The sequence below is a fragment of the Pithys albifrons genome, chromosome 5, assembly GCF_047495875.1.
Source record: "Pithys albifrons albifrons isolate INPA30051 chromosome 5, PitAlb_v1, whole genome shotgun sequence".
Lineage (NCBI taxonomy): Eukaryota > Metazoa > Chordata > Aves > Passeriformes > Thamnophilidae > Pithys > Pithys albifrons.
This window is the reverse complement of record NC_092462.1, coordinates 49,755,941-49,778,273: the sequence shown is the minus strand read 5'-3', so window position 1 is coordinate 49,778,273 and position 22,333 is coordinate 49,755,941. Positions and strand designations below refer to the sequence as shown.

The following is a 22,333-nucleotide window of genomic DNA, read 5'->3' as shown; positions in this document are numbered from 1 at the left end:
AAACAAAAAATCTTATTGTAAATGAGCTTTGTAATTCAATCATAAGGATGTTCAGTGGGATATTATTGCTTTGAAAGACAATGAGAATTCCAATTCAACAATCTTGTTGTACAAGTACTGACATACACTCTGAAGATATGGAATCTGACACCAGATCCACATCTTTGAAGCAGAATAAGATGAATGAACTATACCCTTATTTTGTTTTCTCTATCTGCTAAATATCTGCTGCAGTTCCCAAACAACTGGACAGAATGCAATACCTTCACTTGAAGTCAGAAATTTCATCTTACGTTGTTCAAAATTTCTGCCTTGTGGCAGAAGTCTGCAACTTCCCCTCCATCCAGAAGAGAATCAATCTTAACATTTGTTCTCCTGAAAATGAAGTGAATACTCCCAAATGTCTCCTGTTCTCATCACTCTGGCTGATTATTCATGAACTTTATGTTTTAGTATAGTGGGTGGAGGCAAGCCCCAGACAGAAAAGTCAGATTGGTACAGAAGTATTGAGAAGAGAAAGCGAACACATGTGTGAGAAGATATAACTGTGTTCTTTCAAGAACTGGTATTTTGAATCCAGAAAGCTGTACACTGAGTTACTCACAAAAAGACAGAGTTCTTGCCCTATCAAGACTCAGTATGTAACCAGAAAAGTAAAGGTAAGGATTATATCAAAATTCTTCCATATCCATCTAGGAATCACAGAATATTCTGCATTGGAAGGGACTTACAAGAATCATCAAGTCCAACTCTTAAGTGAATGGCCCATATGGAGACCAAACCCACAACACTGGCATTATTAGCCCCATGCTCCAACCAACTGAGCTAATCTCAGGGTATCTAAATCCATTTGACATGTCAGAATAAATTCCTCTTCTTCTGTATTCTCTCCATTTACTTAAGTTTTATGGGAAGAGAAGAGAAACAGAATTCTCTTTTCTTTCATCCCCATCTATCAACTAATCATTAAAAGGAATCCTAGTGGAGATAGTTTATTCCCTCATAATTGCTACGCTGTCTGTTGCATCAAACAGGGAAGAAAAGCCCAATAGAAATTCTATGCATCTGTCACACAGTGAGAATTTAAGGAAAAACATGCAGGAAGACCTTTCTTGTGGTCTAAATGTTTATAGTAATGCAACTAAATGAATATGAAGAAAAGACTTAAACTTTATGAGATTCATATGTGATTGCATTATGACAGGGAGAGAAATATTGCCTTTCAACATCTTCAGAATAACAGTCAACAATAAAACAGAACTAAAAAGTTTGGGAAAGAAAACAATTTGTCAGAAGCTTTCAAAAGAAAATCCATAGTTTGAGATTTCATCTCTCTCTTCTCCAACATAAATGAAACAAGTCACCAAAATGTTTATCACATAAGCACCTTACAGACTTTGATAGGGAATGCCAAGTGTGTAACAAATAATTATGTCCTCTACCCCTCCCTTCACAGTTCAAGAAACAGTCAGAGAAAATATATTATTTTTCTTATTTGATCAAGCATGCATGCGGTAGACAAAAGCCATCAATGTTTAATGTACTATATGTTTTCAAAACAAGATTCTTCCAAATATTGCCTTCCTACTAGCTGCAAAGTTTGATCTATAGCAATGAAGTCTTCCTTCCTATATTCCCCTAGAAAAGACAGGGTCCTAAGTTTCATTTCTAGATCCTTATAAAGTTCTTTAAAATCTGAGCTAGCGGAAGAAGAGAACTAGGTTGAGTTATATTTCCTTGAAATACATAGTTTACAATGCACTTTCTACAGTAAGAGTAAAATGTCTAGTAATAATTCCTTAATAAAATTCTACAGATTCAAGATCAATTTTTTTAAAAACATAGCTAGTTTATATCTACTGTTCTTTCTGTCAGAAAATATTTGTTAAACAAAGCAAACTATAATTGCCTTTTGATGATCTACTATAGATTGCTCTCTGTCCCCCAAAACCAACACTTTTCATAAGAAAAAGACAGTAAATAGAACATAAAGTCTACTCTTGCTGAGAACATTATTTTTATCAGTTCCAGGAAACCATTGCATTTAATTGCTGTTACATTTAGGTTGTTATCTTGAGTTTTAAGAATTGCAATAAGCCAATTTTTGCCATCTTGGACAAAATGCACACCATCTCTAGTTCACATCTTCTATTACAATGGATCACTTTATGAGCTTACCTCCAATATCTGGCCGAAGCTTGTTGTCATATCCTTGAAGTAAGGAGTCCAGTATGTGAGTTACATCCCCACCATGAATCTTTGGTGCAAGGACCCATGTTTTATTCACCATTAGATCTTCATCATCTTCATCATCTGCTTTATCGGCTCTATGTTGAGGGAATGAAAAAAAAACAACAAAAAAAACAATATTAGGAAGAAAAACAAGAAACAGTAAAACTGAATACACAAGAGGTGAAGAACAAAAATAAAATATTGAACACTATTCAGAGTACTTTATAAAAACACAAATGCATTCTGGTGTCAACAGAAAGAAGCAGGCCCTTATATAAAATACCAACATTTTGTTTTATGGTAGTAAAGTTTGTAAGCTAATAAACGTGTTAATAGAGACACTAACACATCACCCATAGAGAAAAACTCAAACCATGAGTCAAACCCATAAAAGTAGCAGTAGGCATCATCTTACTGTCAGGCTTTTCCTATTTTAAAACACAAAGTGTAATTCCAAAGCTTTTTCCTACATGTACTACTTTTTCAAATCATACCAGTAACATAATATTTCTAAGAGATGCTTAATCATCATAATAGATACATCTCAGTGTCAAGAGCATTAACAGAATCTCCTTCCTAGTAGCCTCTCTTCTAACTATGATATAAAAAAATAAGACTTGTATACTTATTCAATTCCATTCACATTGTAAGAAAGGAAACAAACATTACATCCATGTGCTATGACTAAACATCAGCAGAAGCTGCAGTCACATGCCAACTATGTATCTGTATGTATACATGATACAGTTAACTGAAAGAAATGGTACATCATTTTAAAACCCTTTGTTAGCTACCTGTTTTATCAAGATGAAACAAATATACAAGAAAAATACACATCCATTTATCATCTATCTTTTAATAAGATAAGCAGCAATATATAGTTAATTACTACGTCATTAAAACAAATTGCAATACCTTGGTTGCATCTGCAGATTCACTCAGATATCACCAAAAGGTCAAAGAATGCCTGGAAGTAGTTTTCTTTCCATTCAGTCAAATGAGTAGGGACTTTAGTATTCCTCTAGTGCTAAAAAACTGCAATCTGTATTACCCATCTATTTTATTTCAAGGAACTGCTATGAGCTTGAGGTCAAGCAAAGTGCATCAGACTGACAGCAGTAACCCTGCAAGTCACACAACCTGTCATCACAAATGGGCACTGGCTAGCAATTACAGACCATATGCAATCCCTATAAATCAGATCCAGTGTTAATGTAAGTACAATATTCCAGTAAAAGAAAGAAATCAAATTACTATCCTTGTACTAATTTGTATTGTACACCAAAACTAAAAGTGTTACTACTTTATTGTTAGAGGGTAATTTAAGGGCTTCTAAATTACACATATATATTCTGCCCTCAAAACAAAGGGTGGAATTTCTCAGTAAATTTACTACATGAAAGAAGAACACTAGTATATTCCATGTGAAGAAAGGACAGAGAAAAGGTAGGCGCACGCCTGGCTTTCACTGGAGTTCTTGCTGGGAATGCCTCAAACTGGTCTGTAACAGCAAAGCCTTGCATCACCTTTTGGATAACACTGGCAAGTCTCACTGAAACTCAAAAATATCATGGCTGTGGCAACTCCTTGGTGGTTTTGGCATGCCTGCTTAACCTGGGAAGCAAAAGAAACCTTGCTCCATCTCAATATGTTCCAAGAGGATGAACTGTCTGGATATCAGGGCTTTCATACCTAGCTTGCTGCAAACAAGTTGAGTCTATTACAGATGAAAGTAATATGCCGTCTAAATACAAGGTTCTCTGACAGCTTCCCTGTAACAGTCTGGAAAGTGCTTTCCTTCTTTTAAATTGAAATGCACCATAAAATGCTTAATCTTTGCTGTATTACACAGACATTACAGAAATGTCAGATATTAAATATTTAAGATTTCCCATTAGCAGGATCCCACTAATGGGAGCACTAAAAGAATTAGGAAGCTAAGTTTTGTAAATGTATGCTCTTTTTCCTTCAAAGCTACCTACTGCCATCTCTTTCATGTTTTGTTACCACACAGCTTTTTCTTATGTATCTATTTATGGTCTGCTTGCACTTTTTGGCATCTAATTACCACATAAATTAGCTTAGAGTTGTTGAGAGTGAAGAGGCAATCCCAGCATCTTCCCAGGGGCATTAACATGATGAAGAGTAAAAGTTAATTTATAAGTAGCTCTGTACGGAAAGAGACATACCCACTCCAAAACTGACCTTTTTCTTCTTCCTCTGTTTTTTTCTCCATCTCATAAGCAGCAGAAAGTACAGTGAAACTACTCCATACAGATCCAGGGCACCTGACTCTCTGGATCATCCCTGTAATTTGCAGAGAATTTGAAGTGATTGTGACACTATTTTGTCCTGCTTTAATGTTCTTTCCACAATGCTATTAAGAACAGCAGAGATCTAGCCAAAATGAAAAGTACAAGAGGTCATGCCATTACCAGCTAAACCCAATAGAAGTTACAACAGCAACACCTCCACCCACATATCTTGACATTCTGAAGAGTTCTTAATTTTATTTATAGATTCACAAGACAATTCCAGTGGGAAAGGGATCATGAGAGGTCTTCTCTAGTCCAGCCTCCTACTCGAAGCAGGGCTGACTGAGTCCACAGCAGGTTGCTCATGGCTTGATCAGGTTGAGCTTTGCAGACCTTCATGGATGGAAGCTACACAAGCTCCCTGAACAACCTAATCTCCACTTGTCTCTTTTTCACCATTTAGTATATTTAAACAAACTTGAAATTAACAAGGAAAAAAATACAAATACTTTTCAAATTTTCATCTTCTGTCTTGCCTGATTGAAGGACCTCTGGTCCTCCTCCAATTTAAAAGCTCTGAACTACAAATATGTATACACTGACAGCTTACAGAAATCTATTAATGCCATTCCAGGGAGAAAGGGAAAAATTCCATCCGAATATCTGAGAGTTTTTCTAGACACTCATAAATAAATCCATTTAAGAAGACACTTTTATTAGAGGCAACATTTCTTTATTTAGTTTCTGACAAGTCGTAGCTTAAAATGTACATTTCTAACTATTTACATGGAACTATCTGATTTTATCGAGAAAACATTGTACCCTGAAAAAAGTGTCAACCACTAGAAAAGAAACACAGCAGACTTCCGTCCTAGCACACAAAGCTTAACAAGAGCTTGTGACTCACTAACCCATTAATTAAACCAGGAAAGAAACCAACACAAATCAGACAACATTATAAACAGATGTAGAGGAACAGGCTTACTGCTATTCTACATGGTGAAAACAGCTATTCTCACAGTCTCTATTTCTACCTTACTGGCCTTTTCAGAGGTGATTAACTGAGGTTAATCACTCATCTATCTCACTACCAGAATACCATCTTTCTAACTCTTCTTTAAAATGTGCCCAGGATCACCAAGCATGTAATAAAGACTATAATGTCTCTGAAATTCTCATGGCACCCACTTCTACACCTTTGATTCCTAAGCCATAGCCACTGATGTGCAACAACAGGGCTGTGGTAAGAATGAATGATGCAGGCTGGAAAAATGAAGTGATCCGAATATATAGAAAGTCTTCTGTATGCCCTCCAAAGAAGCAAAGTACACCACCTGCCAACTTGAATTCTCAGTCCAGGTGTTTTGGGGGGAGTTGCACAAAACTACCCCAAAAGAGCACCAAGTCACATGAAGGCAACAGGACAAGTGCTGTGTACATATTCATTTCCGGGAATCTGAATTACTAATCTTTGTCATGCTAAAGAGATTTGAATTAGTCTGTTTCAAAGACAGAAATTCCCCATACATAGTGAGAAGGATCAGTTGCGATGATGTTATCAGGATCTAATTGATCTAATCGAGCTTGCTTGACCATGCTCTTTAAAGAAATAGTCACTTCGAAAAATAAGATGACTCAAAACTGTTAATCTTTTACCAAGTTACTATGTATCTACAGCTTTTTCTCCAGTGTTTGGAATGTGACAGAAGGAAAGACACAGGGCAGCAAACTTAATTGCAAACCAGAAAATAAAATGCTATGTTCAGGTATGCCATTCAATTATTTAGCAACAGTTAACTTTGGCATGACCTTTTTACTTCTTTGCTGTTAAAATAAATCTAACAAACATATGAAGATTAATGTTAATTAACTCCATTCTCACTTTAATGCTAGCACTTTCCCCTTTCTCTCACAACCCCAGGAAGGAAGGTAAACAATTAAAGAGGAATTCTTTTCCTTTCCAAGTTCATCTAAAGGTTATTTCACTATACACAGAAGATAATACTTTATCCTTTCATGATTTACTGTAAACTTTTTTTTTCCAATGAAGTTCACTCAGTATGTCTTTTTCAGAATGTCTGGAGACTATAACTTAAAACAAAAATACATCAAACATTAAAACATTTCTGTTCATGGCACAGCAGAATTACTGTTACTGCAGGTGCTAATCCTGATTTTAATGATTTTATAAGTAAGAAAGAGACCTCACTTCTTAAGACACTTGTTGTAACCCTTCAGGTAGTCTCATAAACCCAACAGTAACCTGAATGTACATAGTTAAGAGTAGTTAGGCAAAAAGTGCCCCAATTATGCTCTCTGTCCTTCAACTAATTGAAGACATTACCATGACTAATAAATCCCTGAGCACAAGTGACTAATAACTAAATAAGTCTTTTCAACATCAGGCAACATGCTCATCTTCAGATATTAATAACAGAGGTCTTTGTTCTCCATTAAATATGAGAAAAACCAATCAGGTGAGCTTTCAGTTGCAATTAACATCTGCCAAGTAATGTAATGAACTGGAAAAAAACCCATAAAGTACAAGCCTTCCTACTGCTATTTGCATCATATGTATCTAAGTATTACACACAGAAGTACATGTATAGCATAAGTGGGAATATTTAAACATGGCTAAGCATCAATTTACTTGTCCATTCCTAGGGTACTATTCCCGGCCAACATACAGACAGATACCCAGTCCTCCAAGCTGGGTTTATTTAGAGGGAACCTCCAGACTTCTAGAGCACTAGAGACTCGGCAAGGGACCTGAGTTACCTCCACTGATGCTTTATGTCTGTGCATAAGAAATTCAGTCAAGCCCTTGGTACTAGTGAGGTTTAGACAACCTGCATAGTGACCTTGTCTATATGGAAATAAACTGATCCTTCTGCACTGGGAATATTCTGATGAACATTTAATAAATAAATAAGGAGGCAAGACGTGTTTCAGATACTTTCTATGCTGAAATACATGAAAGCAATGTATTTTTTTCCTTGTTGCCTCATTTATGAGAATGAAAACAGTAAGAGCACTTGTGTTACTTCATTTAGCTGAGGATCTTCAGTTGCTTCAGGAGTTTTACCAAAGCAGGGGTAGGGCACAGTGACACTGACCTAAATGATGAAATGTGTCTTAAGACAGCTGTTATTCCCTGGCTGTGCTTCCCAGCATTGTATATACTTTGTTTAAGTATAATAAAATTTAACTTCTATTTTCCATTACTTAAAACAAACAAACAAACAATTCCTCTCAACTTTCAGAAAAAATGGTAAAGTTTCCCAAAGTTTAAACATGGGAGATTACTTTGTGAGCAACAACACAGCTTCAGAGGTTTGTCAAAATAGTGCATTTAAGAGCTTCATAGCAAGTCAGTCAAGACAGATAAGGTTCCCAGTGAAGTGTTCCAACAGATCAGACATCTAACCAGACACTAGCTTACTCCAAAACACAAAACATTATATGCTTGTATGTGCTAAACAAGTATATGGCCCCATTAATAAGAGGTCAGAGCTTGTCTGACCTAGTCAAATTCCACACATGAAAAAATACCTAAACCATTGAAAAGTTAAGCATGGTTGACACCTCAATGTACAGAGACTGGTAATGACTAACTCAGAAGGTAAAAATGCATGTACTTAGGCATGTGTCACATGAATGACCAAGGCATAAGAAGAACTATACATGAAAATCTGAACTCTAGAAGGATGGTAAGTCTAAGAAGTGCCTGAAACAGATTAAACTTCCTTAAATAGAGAGCAAAATCCAACTTCAACATGGTAGAAATAAGTAATGACTCTCATGTCAGCAATTTAAACTGCACATTTCCATACTTTCTTGGATCTTCCTAAGATAAAATGAAGGCCTCAGATAAACTTGTACATCCTTAGAAGCCAAGAAAGGATTGGGACTCCTGTATATACACAAATATTACTTTTTTTCAATACCAACAATAAGCAGGGCCATATAGTCATGACTGCTGGAATAGAACACAATTACACTTTTCTACAAAAGATTTTCTTGAAAGCTCACTATCACTGCTAGCTGTCAGTAGCGAATGGTTTAAACATCTCTCAAGATTTATCTTTCAAACTTAATGGCTGACTTCATTCTCATCAGTTCTATTACATTTCTGCAGAAAGGAACTCTCTTTTGCATTTCATCATCAGCGCTTTCACTCATATGCTTTATGTGTCACAGAAAATTTGTGGGAAAATAAACATAGCAAAGAAATACAGCTACTGAAAACCTGCCTCCGAAAACCATTATTTGCTCTTTTTAATCCTGTGGGATATGGAGTCATTGATGCTGTTTTCCTTCATCTTCAGCCTTCCTAAACTGGTTTAGACATTCTCTTGTCAAAAATCTCTTTACCTCCATCCATTCCATCTCAGATGCTTTCATCAATCTATTTCCCGCTCCTTCTGCCTTGCTAGGCTTTGGCATATTCTTTTGTGTGTCAAAATACATTTCACTCTCCCATTGAAATATGTTTTACTTATTCCCTCCATTTTTTTTTCCAGTACACCTATCACATACTGTTAGGTTGATTCTTCTGAATACACATGGCGCCTATTCGTAGTGTCTGGCTATTCATCATTTCCTGCCCTGTTTCCTCTTTCCCTCCTTCTACCTAAGTTTTTACTGAAGGGATGAATCTGGACCTTAATTATCAAGGAAAATGTGGAAAAATATTAGAAATTCAAATACAGAAAAAAGCATTAGAACATTAGATTAAAAGCATAAGCTATGTAAGGAAGTTCACTTAGTATTGCATAAGCTTTGTTGCAAAAAAAGAACAATAATAGTATCAACAGAATAAAGACACACACCTCTGCTGTTCATTCCCTGTAATAAAAAGTGTTGCCTATGTACCTGAGTGCTTAGGCTATAAAACTTGTAATATCTTAATACATTTCACAAGCATCAGGAGATCAAGATCTTTTGAGTCATTACAGCTTTGAAGTACAACTCCAAAAGATATGAAACATTTTCTCACACTCGATAACTTCAGTACAATTAATTTTAGTCCCAGCAAGACCTTCACTTAAAAGAATTATCACGTTTACTATAAAATGTGCACCATCTCTGCGATACTAATATAATAAAAACTAACCCAAAATTACTGAACAATACAACCAGGCTTAACTCTGAACACTTAATAAAGGCACAACTTGATGGCAGAGTATATTTATAGAAATGTGAATTTTTAACATTAAAAACAACAGGTACTATTAAAGACATCTTCCAGAAAAACAATTTTGTTCTGAGATCCACACAAATTGTTGTCCTCCATGTCAATTTTCATATAATGCCCCATACTACTTGAAATTACACTAGTCAAATGTTATTAATTCGAATGGCTTTTACAGGTCTCAAAAAATTAACATAAGGACTCAAAGCATCACAAGATATCCTTTATACATCAGTCTTCTTCTATAATACAAAATTTATCTTCTCTCCTTGAAAGTTCACCCAAATATTGATATGGTCAGATCAGAATAACTGCTGCCTCTTCTCTTACCAACTTGCAGTCCAGAAATCAATTGACAATTTTTCTCACATCTGTCTGTCCAAGTAGACGCAATTCTCTGCGCCAGTTTAGAGATGCTGCATTCTCAAACATATTCACCTTGATTAGTATAGCAATGTTACTTTGACCATCTTAGTTAAAAGCACTCTTTACATCTACATGTCATCACAAAAATATTCTTCCCACTTTCATAGACCTGATGGAAAGACAACTATCTGCTTCTACAACCCTTGTATAATACAATAGAGAGCATGAACTTTGCATGAGTAAGATAACAAACTATGCTGAAAATAAAAATTAAAAAAACTAAAACACACACCCACCCCAAGCTGATTCCTGTAATTTTCCGCAGAAATTATTAATTTCTACATACAATTTAGAAGGCATCTTGTGAAGTTTACTTCTAGTCAAAGTAGGGCCAATACCAAATTCAGACCAGGATGCTTACAGACCAGTCATCTGGGTCTTGAAAATTCCATGGATAGACCTCCCAAAACCTCACTGGACAACTTGTTCCATTGTTTATTTATTCTCCAAGGAAAGCTTTTTCTTTATACCTAGTTGGGATTTCCCCTGTTGCAATTCATCACCATTGCTGCTCATTCTCTAACCCTGCACCACCTCTGTCTTCTCAATCACCTCTCCGTAAGTGCTGGTCCCCACAAAGCCATCTCTTCTCCTGTCTGGTCAGCCCTCTCCCAATAGGCAGGTGCTACTGCTTGACCAGCTTAGTAGCCCAGTACTGAGCTGTCTCCAGTTTAAACCCAAAACTGAATGAAGTGTCGAGATATGGTTTCACAAGTGTTGACCAGAGGGAGACAATCACTTCCCTCAACCTCCTGAATGAGCACCTGGTCCCAACAGCCTAGGAGGCTGCTGGCCCTCTTTGCTGCCAAGGTTCCAGGCTCCTCACTAGGAACTCCAGGCCCTTTTGGAAGAGCTGCTCCCCAGAAAGCTAGCTCCAGTTCTGCTGATGGGGACTTGCCACCCAGGTGCAGGACTTTAGCACTTGCCTTTGATAATTTTACAATCGTCCTGTCAACCCATTACCCAGCCTCTCTTGCTCCTCCTAAACAGCAGCCCTGCCTGCAAACATATGAACTTGGTAAAAAAACAATCTTTCAACATAGAAAAAATTAAATTGTCTTCAGGAAACATGCTAATACCTTTATTCCTGATGCTCTGAGCAGTTCTTGTTCCAACCCAGAAAAACCATGAAATAGGACACACTTCTTACTTCTCTTTCCTTGCATCAATTATTCCACGTTCTGATTACAAACTTGCAGAACATGTTGTGTGACTTGTTTGCACAGAATCACAGAACCATTTAGGTTGGAAAAGACCTCTGAGATCACTGAGTCCAACCTTCAACTGATCACAACCTTGCCAAGTAGACCATGACATTAAGTGCCATGCCCAACCATCTCTTAAACACCTCCAGGTATGGCATCTCCATCACCTCCCTGGGCAGTCTATTCCAGTGTCTGGAACTGGACAGCTACTGACCAGCACCTACACATCCTTTTTCACTGGGCAGCTTTCCAGCCACTCTTCCCCCAGCCTGCACTGCTCCACAGGGTGGTTGTGGCCCATCACTTGGCCTTGTTAGACCTCATACGGTTGGCCTAGGCCCATCAATCCAGCCTCTCCCTCTGCAGAGCCTTCCTACCCTCCAGCAGATTGACACTCCCATTCATTTTGGCTTACAACAACTAGTTAAACTATTGACTTTAACACCTATATTCTTTCCCTTTTTTTCTGAGAAAATCATTACTACAATTTCTTATAGCAGCCCTTTGCCTAAGAAAGTACTTGAAAGTATCCATTATCTTTAGTAAGTAGGAACTTCCTTTTTTCTATTCTAAACATTTCTAATGTTAGCTGAAAATTTAGTGGGGACCCTTATGCCAACTATATTTTAATCTTAGAAATCAACACCATTTTGTTATTTTAGAATTTGTAGACAAATATACATTTTTTTCTCTTCTACTAAATGTCTTCTAAGGAAAGCCTTCCATCTATTTCATGCAACAAAAATACAAACTATTAGGAAGATAAAGCAGGCCTTAGCATAACCTGTATGGCCTTGACTGAAACTTAAGTCTAAGACTACTAAAATTCTCATGGAGAATTATTTCACCTGGACTTGAATGAAACCTGTAAATGTAAGCTAGTAAGTCTTATTTTTGGGGTCAGCAAGTTACACCTTCTTTATGGGTTTAGGCTATACCATACAATGAAATAATTAATATGTAAACAGTCGTAGTCCACTGTTCATCCAGACCAAACAGCAGGGATAACCATAGAAAATCATAGAGCCTAAGTCGATATAACTGAAGAGGGACAAATGGTATTAGAAAAAGGTTAAAATACCCAAAATTGCTAAGGAAGGACACAGTGATGAAAGGCATCACCTCTCTGGGTATGTGAAACATGTACTAACCATGGTAGTATCATATCTCCTGGGGGTTTCAGGCTACAGTCTTCACACAAAGACAGACACACATAAATCCATGTGCCACATGTCAGCACACCATTCAAGAGACTGTAGATCTCTTTCTGCATTTGACTGATGAAAGGTTAATTGTCATCAAGTTAAAAATTAACTGATACACTGTTGATGGGCTAAGTGCCTTGATCCAAGAAACACTTTCCATAGTGAAACTAGGCTTAAAACAAACTTATGATAAATGAATGCTGAGAACCATAACCTTAATGAAAAGTAGTCTACCTAATTAAATGCCAACCCACAGTCACTATAAGATTCAACAAATTGCAAAGCCAACTTCATTAGATTCTACTTTAAAATAACACCAGCACCTCAATTAATATATCTTCTTTATAAAACATTTTCAGTCATTTAATCTGATGATATTTCAACATATCCATGTGAACTTTAGATCTAACAAAATTAGAACTTTTGTTCTAACAAAATTTTGTTCTAACAAAATTAATCACATATTTTCTGAAAAATCTTCAGGTAACAATAAATATAGTACAGCCCTTCACAAAAACAAGTTTATTTGAAATAGTTACAACTTCTGGTATATGTTAGCAGGTACCAGCCTCCTCCCACAGAAGACAAGGAAATGTCTGTAGACTGAAGTAGCAACTGAATCAGAAACTTACATTGAACTGTGCACCATAATTGTGGTATTTACATAAATGTGGCTTGAGATCACAGAAAAAATCATACAACTACAATAACTAGGCAATGACATGCCCCAAAGACAAATAGAGTGAATGAGTTCTACTGAAATTTTAGTGTAACTGTCATCAGACAATTATGGACTAATCCAAAGATCAACTAAGTTAACGAATAACTGTAAAAAAGGTGAATATACTCTGTAAGGACTAATGGAAGTATCTAAACCATATAATAAAAAGCTCGCTGTCTCTCTTTCAACAATTACTTCTCTGATGTAATTTATTGTATATTAAATATAAAATAAATATTAAATATAACACATACCTTTTAAAGTAGGGGTATTACACCTCTTGTTAGATGGTGACTAAAATTTATGGTTGTCAGAGTTGTCTCCTGCTGGACACAACCCTCAGGCCATCAGTTGGATGGCCTTCGTTGACAAAGCAGGAACCTAAGGTACAGGTCCATAGCTCATTTGCAGCAGGTCTGGGTCTGATACAATCCAGTACATATTCAATGGCTGCATGGTGGTGAGATCAAATACTGTTCTTCTCCAGAGAAAACACTGAAGGAACTTTTATTTTAAAAATATCTACATAATTTATTCTGTCATGTAAATACGGCACTGGACAATGAAAAAAAAATTGTCTTGAGTTAAAATGACAGTTAACGCCCTAAAAGTTGTACGGCTACGACTTTTTCCTAATCCACATTCCATACAGCTGAACTTTATTCTGAAAGAGAAATTGGACAATAACATTACATTAATAACAGTAAGATTTAACCCCTCATGGTACATTGCCTTAGACAAGAAGCAAACAATACTAAATGAAAGGACCAGCAATCAACTTGAGACATCAAATAATTTAATTCAAAGGGCATTACTCTCATGTTACCTCAGATTTTTGCTATTCATGATGTCTGTCTGTCTTCCTGAAAACAAATAAAAATGACTGCATATAAATTTAGAAACACAGAATTCACACTTTACCAGAGAAGAATGCAGGGACAAAGAAAAGGATGTGAGGATCAAGGTGGAAAGCAAAAAGAATGTGAGGTACACTTAAGCCATACTGGAGCTAATCCTCCAACAGAGTATCTGAGCAGTATGAAGCAGTAGTAGTGAAACAATATGCTGTGTGTATCTGCCATTCATGAAACTAATATTTATGTAATCTACCCATTTTTGAAGTATGTTCTTCAAAGAAAAAATGGAAAGCATTTACAAAATGATTAAGTAAATGATTAAATATTTTCTGAAGAAATATAAGTAGCTCAGTTGACTTATCTGAGAGGAACATCTGAGCAGCTATCAAGTGGCCTCTTAAACTACATATACTAGGGATATACTTTGAACAGTAGTTTGAAGAACAGTAGTTATTTCGACTGTAGCTTGGGTAAATCCAATTCAGTGGAAATTTCCATTCTGCACACAGTGTCTCGTGTCTCCAATTGTACCATAAGTGTACAGAACTTCCATTTTGGACTAGATCATTCATCCTGCAACAACTGCTAGGCATTTCACTGCACTGCAGCTTCCTGTCTCCAAGAGGTGAGGAGATTTCTATAACACATTATGAAAGACTATGCTGGAAAGAGCATCAGGATGTTTTCTGACTAAAATGCTGAATCCTTTAAGAATTTTCAGGATTCACTTGAAGTGTTCTGAGTTCTTTTCAAGGCAAAACTTAGCAGAGGTACTCAGGACGAGCTTTGATGACTGGTTTCCCTGTTGAAGAGCATATGGGTGCAGGCCATGCTCTGTTCCTGAAGAGTAGCTGCACTCTGAGGCTACCCTGCAGAACCAGAAGTATCAACCAAGACCTGGATTACCCCACAAAGAGCTAGACCTGGGATCCAGTGACTGAGCCAGCTGTAGCAGGTGGCACAAGAAAAAAAATCACAACAACAAAACAAGTTTTTTCTGCTAGCAGAAGAAAGCAGGAGATCCACTGGCTGGAAGCCAGAGAAACCTCAGGCTGGAAATACTGTACAAGTATTCATTGCATGTCTTTAAGCAGGGACTTAGAACAGCTATACTGAAGGAGAAAACCTGATACAGAAGCCAGGGTAAATTCTTCAGTTTTGTTTATTCTCATGTAAGACTGGACTGTCTCAACAGATCCTACTGACTGGAACATCCACCAGTTAAAATACACTTTAGAAACTATTTCTTTCCATCTTTCCATATTACTGAGATTTCTCTCTTTGAAATATATTTTTTTCTAATGAACTCCTGATGACCTTTCTAGTCTCTTGTTACCTCTCTTAGTTCACTGCTGCTGTATGATTTACCATTTTTAGTTTAGGTATGTAGAATCAAGTTTTTACATAGGCACGCAGGCCACTGAATTCACTGTGCTATTTTTATTCTTATTAAAAATGTTTGCACATGTAAAAGTGCAAAATCAGGACTTTTGTGTAATCTTCAAATTAATTTAATTGCATCTGAAGTACTCTGTACAAATTATCATCGTTCAGAAAAATTGTTAAGAAATAGAAATTAGCATCCTTGTCATCCACCACCCTTTGAAAGACTCCTGACACTGTATCACAGTCATTTATAATTATCAGTTGTCTCTGCTCCTCTTTACCAAATAAGTTGTATCATTATTTTACTCAAGTACATGATCAATTTAGTATGCATTGCAAGAAAGGGTTATGCCGGTAATTAAAAAAGCACTAGTACTCTTCTCTCATAAATGGTACTACAGCAATGGGCATTGAGATGCTCACCTTTAGTATTCTGTGAGTTCAACATACATGACTTTTTAAGTTTATATATATGACAGCCCAAACGAAAGCAACTTACTTTCAAACACTGCATATACGTCGCCCATTTAAGTGAGCCTACCTACTGGCCACAGCAGTTAGGTGTTCTGTTTGACCCAGATCACTGCAAATAAAAAAACCCACATATTCCCCCAATAACCTTATAATCAACTCTGTGGACAGACTTGCATTTCTGTATTCAGATAAAAAAAGTCGAACAAGGTCATCAACAAGTGCTTCTTTTCTGGCCAGCTTAGAAAGGCTTGCAATGGTAGCAAGGGTGCTCTTTGTAGCATTAGGCATATTTAACAAAAGAGAAGTAATTGAAAATTTGGTTCAATTTGCTAACAGCCTTTTTTTTAATGGATTGACATAGTTTGAAGGTTTCCTTGAAACCATTTTAAGAAGATTATGTGTAAAGAATATATGCATTTCTCAATATTTATGTCCCTTTAAACTTTATTGTTATGAAAGAAAATATTAATAAACTTTTAATAAAATAAACTATATTTTAAACCACTGGGACTGCTTAAAAACATGTTCTTCACTGTCACATTATGAACAAAGCACATAAGAGTGAGGATAATAATGAATAAACATCCCAGATGTTTAAATGAAACAGTAAATCACTATTATCAAGCACTAAGAAACCAATGTTGTTATGACAGGCTTAACTCTGATCCAGGAACTTATATGAGAAGGAAACGTAGGCTGTATTATATATTTTCCTAACAGGTACTTTGAAATAGAAAGGAAAATATTAGTTGTCATTTGTACGTGCTGACAGTGCTGACAGTTACATGTCAACAGAGCTTATTAGAACATCAGATTACAAAACTAAAGGGAAGATATGGCCAAAATTAAGTTAAGCTTACAATATACTGTTAGGCATGCTGACCAGCACATACCATTTAAAGCTGTTACAGTCATGCTGCACCTGTATGATTGGAACTATGGAAATAATTATATTGTCAGCTGTTATGCTCTGCCTATGAATTATCTGTTTATTTGAGTTCAACAAGAATAATGGGTTTGCCGAACATTTAGAACTGCAGTGACTGCTGGGTAACTACTCTTTCCACGCACATAGCTTATACAAAGGTTCATCGCCCAGTTTCTGCTACAAAAGAGATGTCTGCTATTCACAAAAGTATTCCTTCAAAATAGTGATTCATGAAGTTACATCAAGTGCATTGGCCATTTGGTTTGTTGGTGCTGCAGGTGAAGACCTGAGTGCAAACAGCTGTTTTATGGGACAGATTACAACTGCATTGAATCCCCATTGGTGAAGAAAGTTTGGTGTAATGTCACGCTACAGCTTTTGGGGCAGTACCTTAAAATGATGAACTCTTGGTTGGGTTTAACTTCCAGTGTCCTTGCATAGGCTTTAGCTCCATTTCTTACAGCGGAAGCAACTTTACTCAGAGTACAAAGTACTTTGTGAATAAATGCATACCAAAAGTGATGCAACGTGTAACTTTTTAAAAGTATGTGTTGAAAAGGTGGGCTGGCTTCTGCAAGATTATTTTAGAAAAACAGTCGGAACTAGCGCAACCTGGTCTGTTCTCAACAAAAGCATTACTCCTGTGTTTTAGTTTGAACTTCAAGGAAAATCTTGGGCTTAAAATACAGAGAGCCATCCAAAGAAGCAGAAAAAGAGTATTTATATCCTACTTTGTGGCACACTGTTAATGGGCACCAGAAGTCCCAGCCTCTCTGCAAACACACCTGAATTGCAATGCACTGCACACCAAAGAATCATGATCTGCAAAACCCATCCATTTGTTGCCATTTATAAAAAAAAAGGGCAGGGGGTAAGGGGAGGGGGGGGGGGGGGAACAAATCTTTCAATATGGTATGGTATGGCCAAACTTCGTGAACGAAGATTTGGGAAGGGCTGTCCCCACGTGGGTGTGCCCTTCCAGCCTGCGCAGTTAAAATCTTTCAATATAGTCTTTGAATAAAAGGCAGGGCTGAAAACAATTGATTCAGACACATGGATATTTATACCAAAGGTTCCTTTTTATTGGAGAGATCACACAGAATACAATAATGCATGTAAGTTATCTCTTTTTCTCACTGAGGATTTCTTATCAAGTTACTTATAAATACCAATGTTAATGAGATGCATACATAATAATCTACACTTAGTCCTATAATACAAACCACATTTGACAAACAAAGAAAAATAATTTATTTTTTAGCTAGTCCTCCTCCTTTGTAACTAAGTCTTTGAACTGATAAATTAGCATGCATATTCTTTTCTCTCAAACCACTTGATAATTTCTTTCATACCTAAGGTACACTATGATCATTAAGAAACATCTTGAAGATGCACAGCTGCACTGGTATAATTTTCATCAATGCCTTTGAAAAATATTTCCATAATATACCAGGGTTTTAAAAGACACAGATAAGAAAAGTATAATCAGTGGTGTTTCTGACTAGGATAACACAGCAGCCTTCTGAAGATGAGAGATGTGATGAGATCAACACACCTCACACAGACTGATAAATCATGACAGACTTTAAAAATGTTTAATAGATTTTTTCCCTTTTTTCTTTCTTTTTTTCCCCAGCCTTTACACCACATATTTTATATCCTCTTAGAATAAAAATTTGTTCTATCATTTAAAAAAAAAAAAGACACACTGGGCAACAGTCAAATACCCTTTCAGTCTGCTTTGTTATTTTGATGAGTGTAACCTGTGGAATGATTCACATTAGTGCTGAATTATTAATAGAGTTGAATGATCAGATTGCTTTTCGTTAAGTTGTTATGGGTACTAATAACACATGTACACAGCTGTACCAAACTGTTGCCCTTCAGCTCAATTTTCTAACTCCTTTAAAATGCACGTTTCCAACTTCTGGGACTTGAGCAGTTGTCCTGCCCCATTCCACGCGTGAGCCCGCTCACACTCCCGAGAGCTCCAGAGGCCGGAGGCGGTCCGGTGCGGGATGTCCCGCTGCGCTGGGAGCGCACCGAGCAGGTGCCATCGGCTGGGGCAGCGCTCCCGCACCACCCGCTGCAGGCGCGGGCATCGCCGCGCCGCTCACCAGCCGCGCTCCCGCCACCTGTCCCCGCAGTCCCGGCGGGCACGGGCGGCAGCGCGGCGCGGAGCTCCAGGTGGGCCAGGCGCTGGGCTGCCCCCGCCCGCTGCCCCGGACCGCCCCCGGCACGGTATGGCCCCGCCGCCCCCCCGGCACGGTGGGGCGCGCTTTTTCCAGCACCGAGCCGAGCCCGGACTCACCATCCAGCCCAGAGAATAAGTGGGATGCGGCTGAAGTTTTACTTTGCTGGTGCCGGCTTTCCCCGCAGCCGCCCTCGGGAGCCACAGCGGCGGCACCGGCTCCTTTTTCCGTGAAGTTTGGCGGCGCAGCCTCCCCTGCCCCTGCCCTCGCCGCCAGCCCGCCCGGCGCGCCCCGAGCGCAGCCCGGGGCGCGATGCACAGGCAGCCGAGCCCCGGCGGGGGCAGGTGTGGGGTCCCCGCCGTACTCACCCGCTTCCCAGCCGCACGGTCAGCAGCAGCAGCAGCAGCCGGGCCCCGCGGCGGCGGCTCCAGCGCGGCGTGGCCCCCCGCCATGCATCCATGAGCGTGAAAGCTCTCCTTTCCCTCGGTTTTCTCCGGAGAGGCTGAGGCAGAGCGACCCTGCCAATCCCACCACCCCCCGGCACACGGCAGGCAGAGGGAGGGGACGGGAAGGGTAAAACACCCAAACAGGTAGAAACGCACTCTGCAAGGACCGAGCAACTCGCCCAATAGGCTCATCAGGTTGCTCAATAAATTATCCTAAAAACTGCTGGGCGAATCAATCCCTAGCAGAGGTGGAGCCTCCTTTACTAGAAGGGAAACATGCTTGGGAGAAAGGGTGGCATTGGTTTGCTGTTTTCTCCGAAGAGGAAAATGAAATAGACCATATATATACATATATATATACACACGCAAATATACATACATGTATGTATATATGCATATGTATGTATTCAGAATATATAAAACCTTAAATATATGGTTAAAGCTACCTATATATATATATATATATATATATATATATATATTTAAATCTATTTTTAAAGCTACACAGAGGGCGGCTTGCAATGCGAGTCAGCCTCTCGGCCCTGCCAAGCGGAGACCCGCAGGCGGGAGCAGAAGCGCCTGGGGATGTGCGCGGACACCCGCGGGGGCTACCCGGCCCCGCGTCCGGCACGGTCGAGGTTCTGAGGAGGGCGGCCCCAGCCGCGGGGAAGGGGGCATCTGCCAGCCCCTCGTTCGTCCACGAGAGAAGGGGCACATCCCTCCAGCCGCGGGCCCTAGGGCCGTGTGGAGGTGGGCGGTATGCTGGGCGCTCCAGGGCAGCTGCGGGAATTCCGCGCTCCCGAGACGCGCTGGGCGCAGGCCCGGAGGTTGCAGAGGCTCTGCGCGGCTGCGGAGTCCTCCAGGGCGAATGAGTAAGGCGAGCAGTGTGCGGGGCTGCGCGGTGAAATTGGCCAGGGCATGCAAAACACCCGGGTTTGGGTGTTTTCTCCTTCTTTTTTCCTCCTTGTGTCGTCTCGGCTGCTCCCTCCTTCTGCCTCTCTCAGAAGACGTACGGGAGAAAGTAGCCAAACACATACCCCTAACTCCCCCCTGGCGAACCCAAGGCAGGGAAAGGACCGCGGTAGCGGAGGTGCCTGGAGGTTCCGCACTCGCAGCCTCTGCCGTGTCCATGGGGACGGGCGGTCACGTCCCGAGGGGACCAGAGCTCAGATAACACATATTTCTTCTCTCGTCTTCAGGGTCGGATAGCCCCTCAATCCCTCCCCATCCCAAATCCCCGGCCCCGGAAATGCCCCCTCTCAGTTCTCTATGGGGCATTTGTGCAGTAACCTGTGCAACGTGTTCTCAGCATAAGAAGCAAACTGTTTTCTAGTCATCATCATCACCGTTCTTTGAGTCAAGTTGCCACTGCACAGAAATGTAAATAATCCCCCATTCAGCAGTTATTCCCATGAAAGGCAATGGTTTGTCTTCTTTCCACATCATCATCTGGTTATTATTTTATATGTACAGCTTACAGCTGCTTTAATGGTTAAAGAAACTCACCACGCTTCAGAGCTGCAGTACATTAAGTGAAAATTCAACGACTTGAAAATTAATAGCCAGTCCTGTGGGTACTGGCAGACGGTAAAGGCACATATTATTGTATGACCTGAGGTCTCTTTACTGGTGGATTAACACAGCAGGCAGCGTCCTCGCATGATGGCAGAGGCATGAGCTCACAGAGCACATGCATTTATTACAGAGTAAGTGCAGAAGCAGCTCCCCTGCTGCAGCTGGTGGCACTAGCTCCAAGGAACAGAATTACTGTCCCCCTCAGCAAGACAAGCACAAACCATCCCAAAGTCCCTTTCTCTCTGGGAAGTCCTTCTGCCCTGAAAGTAGCCATGGTTCTAAGGTTTATTGATCTGTCAAATTGATTGCATTTCACAAAATATCCAATTAATGCTTCTTATGTCTTAGCATTCTCATGTTTATGGAATCATTAAAACTCTATCAGTCTATAAAAAATTATGCTGTCACTAAAAGATATTATGCAATAAGTGAATCCTGAGAAAATTTGATATAACAAGCTTAAGTGTACTTACAGGATTCCAAGATATCTTCTTTCTATGTGAGTTGTTCGGAGCAACTATTTAAAAAGGTAATTTCACTCCTGTGTAGATCCAGCAACTTGCTACCACTGAAACAGGAGATTAAAAACGACAAGCATAAACAGTGAATAAATGAAATTTTTCATTTCATTTCTGGGTTTAGAATATTAAGGCACATAAAAGTACTATTAAAAAAAATAAAATAAAAACAGCACCAATGAGATTTCTCAAATGATACAAGACTAAAGATGACATAAGCAAAAGCTGGTTTCAGATTGTCCCAAATCTGAATTTTCCATGTATTCTAATGTAAAGAATAGAAATCCATCTCTCTCAAAATAATATGAAGAAATTATTCCATTATTAAGTAAAATATTAGATGGAAAATAGGTATAAAAGTGTTGAAAAGCAAACAGGGACAAAAAAAATCTTTAACCACCAAAAGAAAACTTAAAAGAAATCAACTCAGCTTGTAAGTATTCCTAAGGAAAATAAAAGAAGCAATAAATGAAAACTGCAAAATGTAAAAGAGAATATCAAAGAAAAGCTGAGCAAATTACCTACCTGAGTGTAATAAGAAGGAGATGCTCATATGTTATAATATACTGAAGGACAGTGAGTTCGTTATTAAGGCCTGTTGATATTTGTCAGCTGCTTGGTACTGGCAAAACTAATCCAACAACAGTATTTGAATTCTCAGTTAGAAACACCTTATGCTGCTGAGAGTAAGAAGGATGTCTTAAAAAAAAAGACATAGA

The 22,333-nt window shown here is 38.8% G+C and overlaps 1 protein-coding gene across 5 annotated transcripts in view; it reads right to left on the bottom strand.

Moving 5' to 3' along the window:
* GABRG1 (gamma-aminobutyric acid type A receptor subunit gamma1) overlaps positions 1–19,687 on the bottom strand; it is an 81,430-nt gene extending 61,743 nt beyond the window's left edge. For 4 of the 5 annotated variants that reach the window (XR_011697929.1, XM_071556551.1, XM_071556552.1 and 1 more), the window contains exons 1-2: positions 19,444–19,687; positions 2,179–2,327 (exon numbers count right to left, since the gene is read on the bottom strand). Coding sequence is in view for 4 of the 5 variants with exons in the window: in XM_071556551.1 (XP_071412652.1) it covers positions 2,179–2,327; positions 19,444–19,535 (241 nt within the window). In the remaining variant the exon portion in view is untranslated. Of the gene's footprint in view, positions 1–2,178; positions 2,328–19,443 lie in introns of those variants that run through there. The other variant, XM_071556554.1, reaches the window with a different exon arrangement.
* Positions 19,688–22,333: the final 2,646 nt, after the last annotated feature.